The sequence below is a fragment of the Hylobates moloch genome, unplaced genomic scaffold (genome assembly GCF_009828535.3).
Source record: "Hylobates moloch isolate HMO894 unplaced genomic scaffold, HMol_V3 SCAFFOLD_4, whole genome shotgun sequence".
NCBI lineage: Eukaryota > Metazoa > Chordata > Mammalia > Primates > Hylobatidae > Hylobates > Hylobates moloch.
In genome coordinates this window covers 113,728,524-113,743,070 of record NW_026652279.1, presented here as the reverse complement: position 1 = coordinate 113,743,070, position 14,547 = coordinate 113,728,524, and the positions used below count along the sequence as shown (strand labels likewise).

At 38.6% G+C, this 14,547-nt stretch overlaps 1 protein-coding gene across 1 annotated transcript in view; it reads left to right on the top strand.

Annotated features, from left to right (window-relative positions):
• NEK5 (NIMA related kinase 5) overlaps nucleotides 1–13,497 on the top strand; it is an 89,795-nt gene extending 76,298 nt beyond the window's left edge. The window contains 1 exon segment of the mRNA XM_032150944.2: nucleotides 12,279–13,497. Coding sequence (XP_032006835.2) covers nucleotides 12,279–12,549 — 271 coding nt within the window. The 3' untranslated portion in view covers nucleotides 12,550–13,497.
• Nucleotides 13,498–14,547: the final 1,050 nt, after the last annotated feature.

The window sequence follows — 14,547 nt, the reverse complement described above, 5'->3', positions numbered from 1 at the left end:
TTTTATTTATTTTTTATAGAGATGGGGTCTCACACTGTTGCCCAGGCTGGTCTCAAACTCCTGGGCTCAAGTGATCCTCCCGTCTCAGCCTCCCAGAATGCTAGGATTATAGGCGTGAGCCACTGTGCCTGCCTAATTTTATTTTTTAATTGAAAAATTTTGATTTTACATATTCATAGGGTACACAGTGATGTTTCAATACATATGAAGTATAGCAGTCAGTTCAGGGTAATTAGCATATCCATCATCTCAAACATTTATTGTTTCTGTGTGTTGGCAGCATTTAATATCCTCCTCCTAGTGATTTAAAACTATATACCATATTACTATTAACTATAGTCATCCTACAGTGGTATAGAACACTAGAATTTATTCCTCTTATCTAGCTGTAATTTTCTGTCCTTTAACAAATCTCTCCCTTTATTCCTCTTGTGTTTTCAAATTCGCTACTGCTAATGTATAGAACACTACTGATGTATCCTGTAACTTTACTAAACTCTCTTATTAGTTCTAAATTGTGGAGTCCTTTAAATTTTTAAAATTTTATTATAATTTACTTAACATTTGTTTTGAGACAGGGTCTTTCTCTGTTGCCCAGGCTGGAGTGTGGCAGCATGATCATATTCACTGCAGCCTTGAACTCCTGGGCTCAAGTGATCCTCTTGCCTCAGGCTCCAGAATAGCTGAGACTACAGGTGTAGCATGCCACCATGGCCGGCTAATTTTTTTCTTTTTTGTAGAGACGGGGTCTTGCTATGTTGCCCAGGCTCATCTTGAACTCCTGGCCTCAAGTGATCCTCCCACCTGGGCCTCCCATAAAGTAAACTGTGAGCCAAATGCTGGGATTACAGCATGAGCCACTGCACTTGGCCCATAATTTACTTTTAAAATACGTCCCAAATTTTTAAAGTAGACCCTTTTCAGTCTTCCTACTACCTACCTCTTTATATCAGCTACACAGTCCTCCTCCCTACAGTCAACCAATCTAATCTGCTTCTTGTGTATACTTCTCCAGAGGAATTCCATACAAATATAAGCAAAAATATATTTCTTGTGTAAATGTGTCTTTTTATATAAATGGTTCCATAGTGCACTGTCCTGTAATTTGCTTTTTTTTTCATTTAACAGTATTATGTTGAATACATATTATTGTTTCAAAAACTAGTATATGTATAGTTTAAATTTCCAGAACAACAAGTATTGGGTCAAAGAGCATGTACACTTGTAAATTGGATATCATAAAATTGTCCTTCACAGAGGTTACACCTATTAACATCAGTGTCTAGAAGTGCCTATTTCCCCATTCTCTTGCTCAGTGTGTTGTCAGATTTTTGGATTATTGCATAATTGATAGGTTAAAAAAAAGTCAGTTCATGATAGTTTTAATTAGCATTTCTTTTATGAGTGAGGTTATCTTTCCATATGCTAAAGAGCCATCTTTATTTCCTCTTTCAGGAAAATTCGTTCATGGGCCATTTTTAAAATTTAGGTATTAACACTGTATTGATTTGGGAACTTTCTGCACTTCAGGGAAATTAGTCTTTTATCTGCAACATGATTCAAAAACATTTTCCTTGGTTTTTGCCTTTTATTTTGTTTATGGTGACTTGTGCCATGTTATTTTTGTTTAGTTAGATTAGTTAGATTTATTAATTATTTTATAAAACAAAGATTCTAGGATTTTTTTTTTTTTTTTTTGAGACACCCAGGTTGGAGTACAGTGGCGTGATTGCACCTCACTGCAGCCTTGACCTCCTGGGCTCAATCTAACTTCCCACTTCAGCCTGCTGAGTAGCTGGGACTACAGGCACGTGCCACTATGCCTGACTAATTATTTTATTTTTTATGTTTTGTAGAGATGAGGTTTCACCATATTGCCCAGACTGGTCTTAAACTCTTTCTTCTTCTTCTTCTTTTTTTTTTTTTTTTAAATATACAGGATCTTGCTTTGTTCCCCAGGCTGGAACGCAGTGGCCCGATCATGGCTCACTGTAACCTTGAATTCCTGGGCTCAAGTGATCCTCCTGCCTCTCAGCCTCCGGAGTGGCTGGGAGTATAGGCATGCACCACCATGCCCAGCTCATTTTTTTGTTTTTTTTTTTTAGAGACAGGGTCTTGCTGTGTTGCCCAGGCTGGTCTTGAACTCCTAGACTCAAGTGATTTTCATGCCTTGGCCCCCCAAGGGGTTAGGATTACAGGCATGAGCCACTGTGCCTTGTCAATCCCAGGATTTTAAAAATATATTTATTATTTAATTTTCTCTGTAGTAAAATATTTTATTCATCTTTAACTTTATTCATATTACACTACAAAGTGTGGATCCAACTTTTTTTTTTTTTTTGAGATGGAGTCTCACTCTGTCGCCCAGACTGGAGTGTAGTGGCATGATCTCAGCTCACTGCAACCTCCACCTCCTGAGTTCAAGCGATTCTCCTGTCTCAGCCTCCTGAGTAGCTGGGATTACAGGTACATGCCACCATGGCTGGCTAATTTTTGTATTTTTAATGGAGATGGGATTTCACCATGTTGTTCAGGCTGGTCTCAAACCCCTGACCTCGTGATCCACCCGCCTCAGCCTCCTGAAGTGCTGGGATTACAGGTGTGAGCCACTGTGCAGGTCCCAACTTTTTTTTTTTTTTTTTTTGAGACAGAGTCTTGCTCTGTCACCCAGGCTGGAGTGCAGTGGTGCAATCTCGGTTCACTGCAAGCTCCACCTCCCAGGTTCACGCCATTCTCCTGCCTCAGCCTCCCGAGTAGCTGGGATGACAGGCACCTGCCACCATGCCCGGCTAATTTTTTGTATTTTTAGTAGAGACGGGGTTTCACCGTGTTAGCCAGGATGGTCTCGATCTCCTGACCTCGTGATCCGCTCGCCTTGGCCTCCCAAAGTGCTGGGATTACAGGCGTGAGCCACCGTGCCTGGCCCCCAACTTTTTTTTTTTCCCCAAATAACTCCTCACTTATTCCAGCACCATTTACTTAAAAAGGTTTTTGATTTTGGCCAGACGCGGTGGCTCACGTCTGTAATCAGCACTTTGGGAGGCCGAGGAGGGCGGATCACAAGGTCAGGAGATCGAGACCATCCTGGCTAACACGGTGAAACCCCATCTCTACTAAAAATACAAAAAATTAGCCGGGCGTGGTGGCGGACGCCTGTCGTCCCAGCTACTCGGCAGGCTGAGGCAGGAGTATGGCGTGAACCGGGGAGGCAGAGCTTGCAGTGAGCTGAGATCACACCACTGTACTCCAGCCTGGGCGACAGAGAGACTCTGTCTCAAAAAAAAAAAAAAAGATTTTTTTATTCTAATTTGAAATGCTACTGTTACGGTATTTTTTATACGTATTTGCATTCAATTCCTATTCATTCTAGTCTAATTATTGATTTATAAACACATTGTTTATAATATAGTTTATTATTTTGGGGGCTAGGTCCCCTAAATACTCTTCTTCAGAATTTTCAGGCTTCTTTTGCTTATTTTTCCATATGGACATTAGAATCACCTTGTCTAGCAAAGGAAGGAGGAAAAGAAGGAGTTTTCTTAGCCTCCTTGGCAGCAGAATTTTGGAATCCAAAGGCCTCTTTTCGTTTCATACTGTCTGTGTCCTTTTCAGTCCAACCTGGTTATGCTTCTGTATATATATTTCTTTCAAAAATCTTAGAGGTCTCTGCAACTCTTATTGGGAGTCACTTCGTTAGATAACAGCCAGACCCACAAATCTTTTTGATATAGGCCCTTCTCTATCTTGGGCTTTGGCTTAGACTACAGAGAAACAACACCCTTAAATTGCCTAGAAACCCTGTTTGAGAATAATTTTGAGACTTTTTCATGTTGTTGTATATATTGATAGTTCATTTCCTTTTTATTGCTAAGTAGTATCCCATTGTGTAGATATACCACAATTTGTTTGTAGATTCACCTGTTGGTGGACATTTACGTTGTTTCCAGATTTTGGCTATGAATATTTGTGTATATTCTGTATGTGAACCTAAGGTTTCATTTCTTGTGGGCAAATACCTAGGAGTGGAATGGCGGAGTTGTATGGTTGGTGTATTAGGGTTCTCTAGAGGGACAGAAGTAATGGAATATAAAGGGGAGTTTATTAAGTATAACTCACACAATCACAGGGTCCCACAATAGGCCATCTTCAGGCTGAGGAGAAGGGAGAGCCAGTCCAAGTTCAAAACCGAAGAACTTGGAGTCCGATGTTTGAGGGCAGGAAGCATCCAGCATGGGAGAAAGCTGCAGGCTGGGAAGCTAGGCCAGTCTCTCTTTTCACATTTTTCTGCCTGCTTATATTCTAGCCATGCTGGCAGCTGAATAGATTGGGCCCACTCAGATTAAGGGTGAGTCTGCCTTTCCCAGCCCACTGACTCAAATGTTAATCTCCTTTGGCAACACCCTCACAGATACACCCAGGATCAATACTTTGAATCCTTCAATCCAATCAAGTTGACACTCTGTAAAAAACCATCACAGTTGGTAAATGTTTAACTTACCGTTTTCCAAAGTGGTTATTCTATTTCACATTCCTGTGAACAGTGTGTAAGAGTTCCAGTTGTTTAACATCCTTACCAACACTTGGTATGGGCAGTTTTAACATTTTTAACCCATCTACTGGGTGTGAAATGGTGTCTTTATAATTTTAAAATTATTTATATATCTTTGCTACTAGTTCTTTGTCAGATATCTGCTTTGCTAACATTTTCTCACCGTCTGGGTATTTGTGTTCATTTTCTTAATGGTATGATTCAAGTTGGAAATTTCTGACTAATGTATTTTTTTAATCACTTTTTTCTTTTCTTTTTCTTTTTTTTTTTTTCTTGAGACGGAGTCTTGCTCTGTCACCCAGGCTGGAGTGCAGTGGTGTGATCTCAGCTCACTGCAACCTCTGCCTCCAGGGTTCAAGCCAATTCTCTGCCTCAGCCTCCCGAGTAGCTGGGATTACAGGCACCTGCCACCATGCCTGGCTAATTTTTGCATTTTTAGTGGAGACAGCGTTTCACCATCTTGGCCAGGCTGGTCTTGAACTCCTGACCTTGTGATTCACCCACCTCAGCCTCCCAAAGTGCTGGCATTACAGGCATGATCCACTGTACCCAGCCTTAATCACTTTAAAAAAAAAATCTGGATTTCTAATTTATTTGCACTTCGGACAGGCACTATCATCTGAATTTTAGTGATTTTAAAGGTTTATTGGACTTCTTTTACTATTGAGCACAGGGTCAATTTTATGCCTGTTACAAATGCATATTCTTACTATTTGGGGAGTACGTATGTTCTATGTAATTATTATATCAAACTTAAACATTTTTTGTTAACATGTTCTGTAGCCTTTTTAAAACAAAAAATCACCTCCTAATAGACACTGAAATCTTAAACTGTGTGATTTTGATGATTTCTCATCATTTGCTCACCTTTTCAATATACTTTAAATATGTAGAAGCTGTCTTCTAATTTATGATTGTTATATCAATTTGGTAAACTGTCCCTTTTTTACATTGTCACTTTTTTTCCTATTAATGCTGTTTGCATTAAGTTCTATTTGGTCTGATAAAGATATTACTATTCCAACTTCTTTATTTTTTTAAGTACTTTTATAGTATGTATTTTTCTATTCTTTTATTTTCATCATTTCTTTGTGATTTTGTTATGCTGTATTTCTTATAAAGTGCATGTAGTCGGTTTATATGCTCCTTGTCGTGTGAAAATGTCTTTTAATGTTAATTTAGTAAAATTTATTATAATTGTTGACAAATTTGGATTTCACTCTACCATACCATTTTGGTTTTCTATTTATTATCTTTTCTTATTTCTTTTTTACCCTTCTTTCCTAGCCTTTTGTTGGTTGACAAACTTTTCTATATTACTTTTTCCCCTTTATAATAATTTTGAAGATACAGATTATATTTCTAATCTTTTAATGGTTAGCTTTTATGCACTACCTACAAATTGATCTAACAAATTCAAAAGTTGCTCAGTATTCCTTCCTTCCTCCCAAATATGAAAAGCACAATTTAAATCACCACAAAACCCTTTTATTCTGGTATTTTTATATAGAAGTATAATTTTACTTAAAAAGCTTTTTTATTATTAAAAGTTTCAAACATTTATAGTGCAAGTAGAGAACAGCATAATGAACCCTCAGGTATCCATCATCTAGCTTCAACAATTATCAACATTGTTTCTTTTCTGTCTTCATGTCCCCCACACTTTTTTTTGTAAGTGTGGAATACTTTAAGTCTCAGACATCAAATCATTTCATCCAATTTTACCTTTTTTCAAACAAAAATATTATATATATTATTATATGTATTAATATATACATATTCTCAAATGTAACTCACTTTGCCAATTTAGTTTATCATTTTTCTGAACTTGCCATTTTTTTCCTATCCCATGCTTTCCCTCTGATTTCAGTTTTTTTCTTGTTGATGTATATTCTTTAGTAATTATTTATGATACGTCAGTGAGTAGTAAACTTTCTTATTCTTTTTATATCAAAGATTGTTTTTGTTTTGAGTTCAGTCTTTAGCAGTAATTTTGCTGGGCATATAATTTTAGGTTGACAACTATTTTTTCTCCTGGCTTCTATTATTGTTGATGACAAATCAACTATCATCTCATTGTTTTTCCTTTATAGGGATGCTAACTTTCTCCCTGATACTTTTATAATTTTTCAAATTCCTTACATTCTTATGTTTCACCATGGTATGTCTAGGTCTAAAAATGTCTTTTATCCTGCTTGCTTCACTTTCTTTTGAGAACACATGACTTTCTTTAGTTCTGGAAAATTTTAATATTTGCTTTTCTTATTGCCTCCATTTCGATTCTCCAATTAGATATTAGATATATTTTTTATCTTCTCAATTATCTCCAGTAGTACCTAACTGTACTTTCATATTTTTTATTCATTTCTTTGTTCCTTTCCAGGTGAATTTTTTTTTTTTTTTTTTTTTTTTTGAGACAGAATTTCGCTCTTGTCACCCAGGCTGGAGTGCAGTGGTGTGATCTCGGCTCACTGCAACCTCCGCCTCCCGGGTTCAAGCAATTCTACTGCCTCAGCCTCCCGAGTAGCTGGGATTACAGGCTTGTGCCACCACGCCCAGCTAATTTTTGTATTTTTAGCAGAGACGGGGTTTCACCATGTTGGCCAGGCTGGTCTCGAACTCCTGACCTCAGGCGATTCACCTGCCTCAGCCTCCCAAAGTGCTGGGATTACAGGCATGGATGAATCCTTGAATACTGTTTTCTAAGCCTATCTGGGTACCATCTATTGAGTTTTTAATTTATATGATTATATATTTCATGCCCAAGATAATTATTTTTTCTTATATTTATATGGTCTTGTTTCATTAATGCATAATGATTTCTCATAATTAAAAAATTTAAATGCTTTGCTTTAGTTTATCTTTTTGGGCATACTTACTTTAGGAGACTTATCAAAATCCTCCATAAAAAATAATTTCATCTGGAGTTAGTTCATGGTCCAATTTTTTTCTTTTATTAATTTTATGCCATCTGTCTTACCATTAGATTTATTCAGGTCTTAGAATTTTAGTTTGTGGGCTCATTTTGTTTTGGAGGGTTTAAAATTGCTTTTTCTTCCTTTCCTTCCTCTTCCTGTGTACCTCCTAAATATCTAATAGGGTCTTCTTCCTTAGGTCCCACTCCATTCTTGCTAGCCAGGACCCTTGAAGAGCAAGTGTGGTCTAGAAAAAAAATACAGTAATGTGGCTTGTCTGTTTTAGCCCAATCTCTGGAAGAAAAATTCTCCCTAAGACATTTATAACCATAGATTTGACTTCGCTTGTGTTTGGAGCTTGAATTACAATACTTGTATGGGCTGGAAACATCTATGTTGAGAAATTAACACTAAAATTAACATTAAGGGGTGGTAATACTCCTGGGATTTTTAGAAGTAAATATAAGACATTCTGGAGGGATAAATGTTGGATTTTTTCACTAAAGCACTGGTGAAGATGAATTTACAACTGAACATTTAAAAACAGAATCCACTATGAGAGATTGCAAATAGAACAAATGCTGATTACATCCTAAAGAATTTCAGATAATATAATTATCTTAGGAAGACTATAATACTGTATATTTAAAATTATTTAATTAAATTAAATTCAGGAATCCAAACATAAGAAAAATATAGTCCCTCAGTAAAGAGCAGGAAGATTCTCTTAGCCTGTTTGGGCTACTCTAACACAATACCTTAGACGAGTTAACAAAAATATCAGAAATATACTTCTTCTAGTTCTAGAGGCTAGGAAGTCCAAGATCAAGGTGCCAGTAGAGGCCAGGTGCAGTGGCTTATGCCTGTAATCCCAGCACTTTGGGAGGCCGAGGTGGGCGGATCATCTGAGGTCAGGAGTTCGAAACCAGCCTGGCCAACATGGTGAAACCCCTGTCTCTACTAAAAAATACAAAAATTAGCTGGGCATGGTGGCAGGTGCCTTAATCCCAGCTACTTGGGAGGCAGAGGCAGGAGAATCGTTTGAACCTGGGAGGCGGAGGTTGCAGTGAGCCGAGGTCCAGCCATTCACTCAAGCCTGGGGGACAAAAGCGAGACTTCTCTCAAAAAAGAAAAAGTGCCAGTAGATTTGGCGTCTGGTAAGGGCTAGCTTTTGGCTCCATACACAGCACCTGCTAGCTGTGTCCTCACTTGGTGGAAGGAGCAAACAAGCTTCCCTGGGCCTCTTTTATAAGGGCACTGATCCCACTCATGAGGGCTGTGCTCTCATGACCTGATCACCTCCTAAAGGCTCCACGCCTTAATACTATCACATTGAGGATTAGGTTTCAACACATGAATTGGGAACAGGGGCACAAACATTCAGACCATAGCAAAAATTTTTATAATTCACTAGAACTTCTGGAAGTTGAAAAACATCTATGAATAGAAATTAAAATTCAGCTGATGGTGTAAAAAACAGAATAGGTACAGGTCATAAAGGAGTTAGTAACTGGAAGATAGGTCTAAGTAAAAACATGATGGAAATATACTTTTCAGTGACCCGGCTGACTGACTCTGGAGGAGCCGGGTCACTGAAAAGAGGCTGGGTTTTAGAGCACCTGCAGAGCATGGGCTTTCAGCAGGAAGAGGGACAGTTTTTCCTAAGAAAAAGAAGATAGGGGGAGAAAAGGAGAGAAGGACTCATGGATATAGAGAAGTTATGGAGCTAGCAAACTGATTCTGCAGAACGCGTACTATCTCTGTGAAGGAGGAGGCAGTCACACGATGAGCGTGTGGTGGATGGGAGTGAGCTGAGGGATGAGGGTTTGGAATCACTGATACACTGGGAAGGAAGCCGACCAGGCTTAGGATTGCCAGTCATCGTGGAGGACCCCACTAAAACTGGAGACCATAAATTTGGGTGGACCAGTAAGTGCAACTCCCACTTACTGTTACCATTCCTGAGATATGTGCTTTACACAGATCTTTCCTTTGTCTTTGTTCCTCTACTAAACTATGCTGTGTCTAGGTATAAATTTATTTTCATTGTTGCTGCTTGATAATTGTCTTATTTCCCAGATATGATTATTCCTGGCTTCGAATAATTATAGAAAGTTCACAGCTGGAATTGATTTGCATATTGTTTTCTCATATTTTTTTCTTCTGGAACTGCTTTTCATATACATTTGACTTCATGCCTCTTAACTTCTCTGTCACATTTTCCATCATGTTTTTACTTAGACCTATCTTCCAGTTACTAACTCCTTTATTACCTGTACCTATTCTGTTTTTTACACCATCAGCTGAATTTTAATTTCTATTCATAGATGTTTTTCAACTTCCAGAAGTTCTAGTGAATTATAAAAATTTTTGCTATGGTCTGAATGTTTGTGCCCCTGTTCCCAATTCATGTGTTGAAACCTAATCCTCAATGTGATAGTATTAAGGCGTGGAGCCTTTAGGAGGTGATCAGGTCATGAGAGCACAGCCCTCATGAGTGGGATCAGTGCCCTTATAAAAGAGGCCCAGGGAAGCTTGTTTGCTCCTTCCACCAAGTGAGGACACAGCTAGCAGGTGCTGTGTATGGAGCCAAAAGCTAGCCCTTACCAGACGCCAAATCTACTGGCACTTTTTCTTTTTTGAGAGAAGTCTCGCTTTTGTCCCCCAGGCTTGAGTGAATGGCTGGACCTCGGCTCACTGCACCCTCCGCCTCCCAGGTTCAAACGATTCTCCTGCCTCTGCCTCCCAAGTAGCTGGGATTAAGGCACCTGCCACCATGCCCAGCTAATTTTTGTATTTTTTAGTAGAGACAGGGGTTTCACCATGTTGGCCAGGCTGGTTTCGAACTCCTGACCTCAGATGATCCGCCCACCTTGGCCTCCCAAAGTGCTGGGATTACAGGCATAAGCCACTGCACCTGGCCTCTACTGGCACCTTGATCTTGGACTTCCTAGCCTCTAGAACTAGAAGAAGTATATTTCTGATATTTTTGTTAACTCGTCTAAGGTATTGTGTTAGAGTAGCCCAAACAGGCTAAGAGAATCTTCCTGCTCTTTACTGAGGGACTATATTTTTCTTATGTTTGGATTCCTGAATTTAATTTAATTAAATAACTTTAAATATATAGTATTATAGTCTTCCTAAGATAATTTTATTATCTGAAATTCTTTAGGATGTAATCAGCATTTGTTCTATTTGCAATCTCTCATAGTGGATTCTGTTTTTAAATGTTCAGTTGTAAATTCATCTTCACCAGTGCTTTAGTGAAAAAATCCAACATTTATCCCTCCAGAGTGTCTTATATTTACTTCTAAATATACTTCCACCTGTCTCCTGTTTTGAATATCTACTACCTCCTTTCCCTCAGCATATAAACATGCCCAACTCTCTCCCATTAAAAACAACAGTAACCAAAAACCATTGCCCCCATGTTCTCTAAATAACACCATTCCTTTCAGAGCTAGGCTCGCTGAAAGAGGAGTTTAAATTCATTGTCACCACCTTTTTTTTTTTTTCCAGATGAGTGTCTTGCTCTGATGCCTAGGCTGGAGTGCAGTGGCATGATCATAGCTCATTACAACTGTAAACTCCTGGGCTCAAGCAATCCTCCTGCATCAGCCTCCTGAGTAGCTCTTCCAGCACTTTGGGAGGCTGAGGTGAGAGGATTGAACACAGTAGTTTATGACCAGCCTGGGTAACACAGTGAGACCTCCTATCTGCTAAAAATAAAAAACCTGGGCATAGTGGCGCTCGCCTGTAGTCCCCACCTGTCACCACTTTGTTAATCTGCATTGCTTTCTGGACCCACTGTACATTGGCTCCTGCTGCATGGCACTCATCTGAAATATTCTTTCAACAGTCACCTATGACCTTGAAATTGGCAAGTCAGGTAATCATTTCTCAGTCCTCATCCTATTTGGCTACTCCTTTGGCTTCCACGATACACATCTTCTTGGCCCTTACCAGCTCTTTCTCAGTCTCCTCCACTTGCCACTTTTTTTGTTCTGTTTTGAGATGGAGTCTCGCTCTGTCTCCCAGGCTGGAGTGCAGTGGTGCGATCTCGGCTCACTGCAACCTCTGCCTCCTGCATTCAAGTGATTCTCCTGCCTCAGCCTCCTGAGTAGCTGGAACTACAAGTGTGTGCCACCATGCCTAATTTTTTGTATTTTTAGTAGAGAGGGGGTTTTGCCATGTTGGCCAGGCTGGTCTCAAACTCCTGACCTCACACTTGCTACTTAAATATTAGGTTGGTGCAGTTACTTTTAGGTTTAATTTAGGTTGGTGCAGATTGTCTTATTGATCTATTCCCTTTCCTTTATAAAAATACCAATGTTGCAATCTTAGACACAATTTTAATTCCTGCTTCTATGAATTAGTTAAGCTGTGAGACCTTCAAACCACTTTTTATCTGAGCCTTAGCTTCTTTATTTATAATTTGATGATAATGTCTACCTCAAAATGTTGTTAGTATTAAGTGAAATATGGTATAAGTACCCTAGGATATTGATGGGCATATAATAAGGGCTCGATGTACGGCAATTGTTTTTTTCTTTTTTTTTTTAATTCCCTCTTCCTCTCCTCTTAAACATTAGATGATGGACATTAATAAATATAATAAAGGGTGTTTAACACAATGTAGAACTCAACAGAAGACTGATTCTCCCAACATTAGCTGTTTATCATGCTTAGAAAAACCTGGGTGAAAATGCAAGTTTTATATTGCTCAACTGGGGATGGAGAAAAGGGAAACGAGTTTTTACATGGATTCTTCAGTACTTTCATATCATAATGCTGATTTTTACTGCTTATTTCAGAAATTTTGAAGAATCTGAAGATGAGTTGAGAGATGATGTAGTAGAATCCTTAGAAAAACTCGCTACTTTCAAAGGGGAAGAAAAAACAGAAGAGGCCTCCAGTGCCTGTAAGGACTCTAGAAAGTCAAGAGAAAGAGAGGGGATAAGTATGCAGAAATCTGAAGAATTAAGTGAAGGCTTGGAGAATATTTCTACTACATCTAATGACCACATTTGTATTACTGATGAAGACCAAGGAACATCAACAATCAGTCAAAATATACAAGTGTGATTATTGTACTTAAGTAATAAGTTAGTGTCTATTACCTATAGTATTTATTTGGGTACAAGTCATAAATGCTCATTTACTGTAAGGGTTTTCTAGTAATCTCAAGGATTTATTAATTTTTCTTTCAATTTAGGAAGTAGAACTAACTTTTGCATATAGACATTAATATTTTTACTTTAAAGTTTCTATTAAGAAATCTTAGGCAGGGCAGTCTCATCACTTTGGGAGGCCAAGGCAGGCAGATCATGAGGTCAGGAGTTTGAGACCAGCCTAACCAACATGGTGAAACCCCATCTCTACTAAAAATACAAAATTAGCTGGGCATGGTGGTGCATGCCTGTAATCCCAGTTACTTGGGAGGCTGAGGCAGGAGAATCACCTGAACCCAGGAGATGGAAGTTGCAAGTGAGCCGAGATTGTGCCACTGCACTCCAGCCTGGGCAACAAGAGCGAAACTGTCTCAAAAAAAAAAAAAAAAACTTTCAGCTAATATATGTGGTAGGCAGAGTAATGTGGCTCAACGCCCCCTCCAAAACATGTCCCATCCTAATCCCCAGTTTGTGAATATGGCAAAGGAGAATTAAGGTTGCAGGTGAAATTGTTTGCTCATCAGCTGACCTTAAAATAGGGAGGTTATCTTGGTTTATCCACGTGGGTGCAGTGTAATCACAAGGGTCCTTACAAGTGGAAGAGGAAAACAAAAGAGAAAACCAGAGAGATCGCAGCATGAAAAGGACTCAGCTTGATGTTGCTGGCTTTGAAGATGTTGGACAAGCCACAAACTAGGAATTCAGACAGCCTCTGGAATCTGGAAAAGGCAAAGAAATGGATTCTTCCCTAGAGCCTCCAGAAGGAACACAGCCCTGCCAACAACTTAATTTTAGCCTAGTGAGTTCAATTTCATACTTCTGACCTGCAGAACTGTTAAGGTAATAAATTTGTGTTAACTAAGTAAGTTTGTGATAATTTGTTAGGACAGCAACAGAAAACAAATACAATATACAGGTTCATTCATTTAACATAATCAATCTGCCATTTTACAAAACTGTGATTTTGAAGTTTCTTGTTGTATTGAATACACTTTTTTGAAGCTGATGTTGACACAGGAATAAGGCAATTGAGCAAGAAGAACAAGGCATGGTGTGTTAATTATGCACTAAATGACCATGACCATTTTGTCTAATAGTTTCAAGTGTATAGGCTGAGGGCAGGGACTATATCTGGTCTTTATATCTTACAATGATCTTCTCATATACAGTTATTAGCACAGTACCAGAAATGTTTCCTGAATTAATAAATGCTAAAACATTTCCTCATTAAGAGTGTAAGCTGTTTGGTGTAGGAAAACTTTTTTTAATTGATCATAACAATTCCAACGTTGAACATGGCCTGGAGCTTAACAGATGTTTATTTAAATACTAAGGAGTATGTCTGGGCTTAGGAAGGAGAGGATGGTTACATTTCAGGGTGGCAGAATTCTGCCTGAAATATCTGCTCCATAATAAAAGTAAAATGTCTCACCGATACACTGTTAAACTGAGAAAACAAAGATGAGGTAAGGTGGGTCAGATTATTTCTAAGGTTTGTTTACTATTTACATTTCATATAATTTTCATTAAATGTCGAGAATGCAAGTGTTAGGAGTCACCTGAGGTATGTCCAGCTTTTGTGACTATTTCCTGATGTTTGACAGACTGTTCTTTCAACTTGGTGTAGAGTTACAGTCTACTCTTTTAGGGGGAATGCTGTTTGTTCACATCATGAGGCTGTAAATATTTAAAATATTCTCACCATTGTGTTAGTTTCCAACTGACACATGGCCTGAGAGATTGGAGTATCATTAATTCTGCAACTCTTTTCGTGCTCAGGATGTGCATATGTTTATTTACTTTCAGGACTAGTTCAGACATAGTAAAACTGCTAGTGACTTCATGTAATCCTTATTCTGAACTGTTTTTGAAAGCAAGGGAAATGAAACATGATCCCTAAAAACCTGAAACA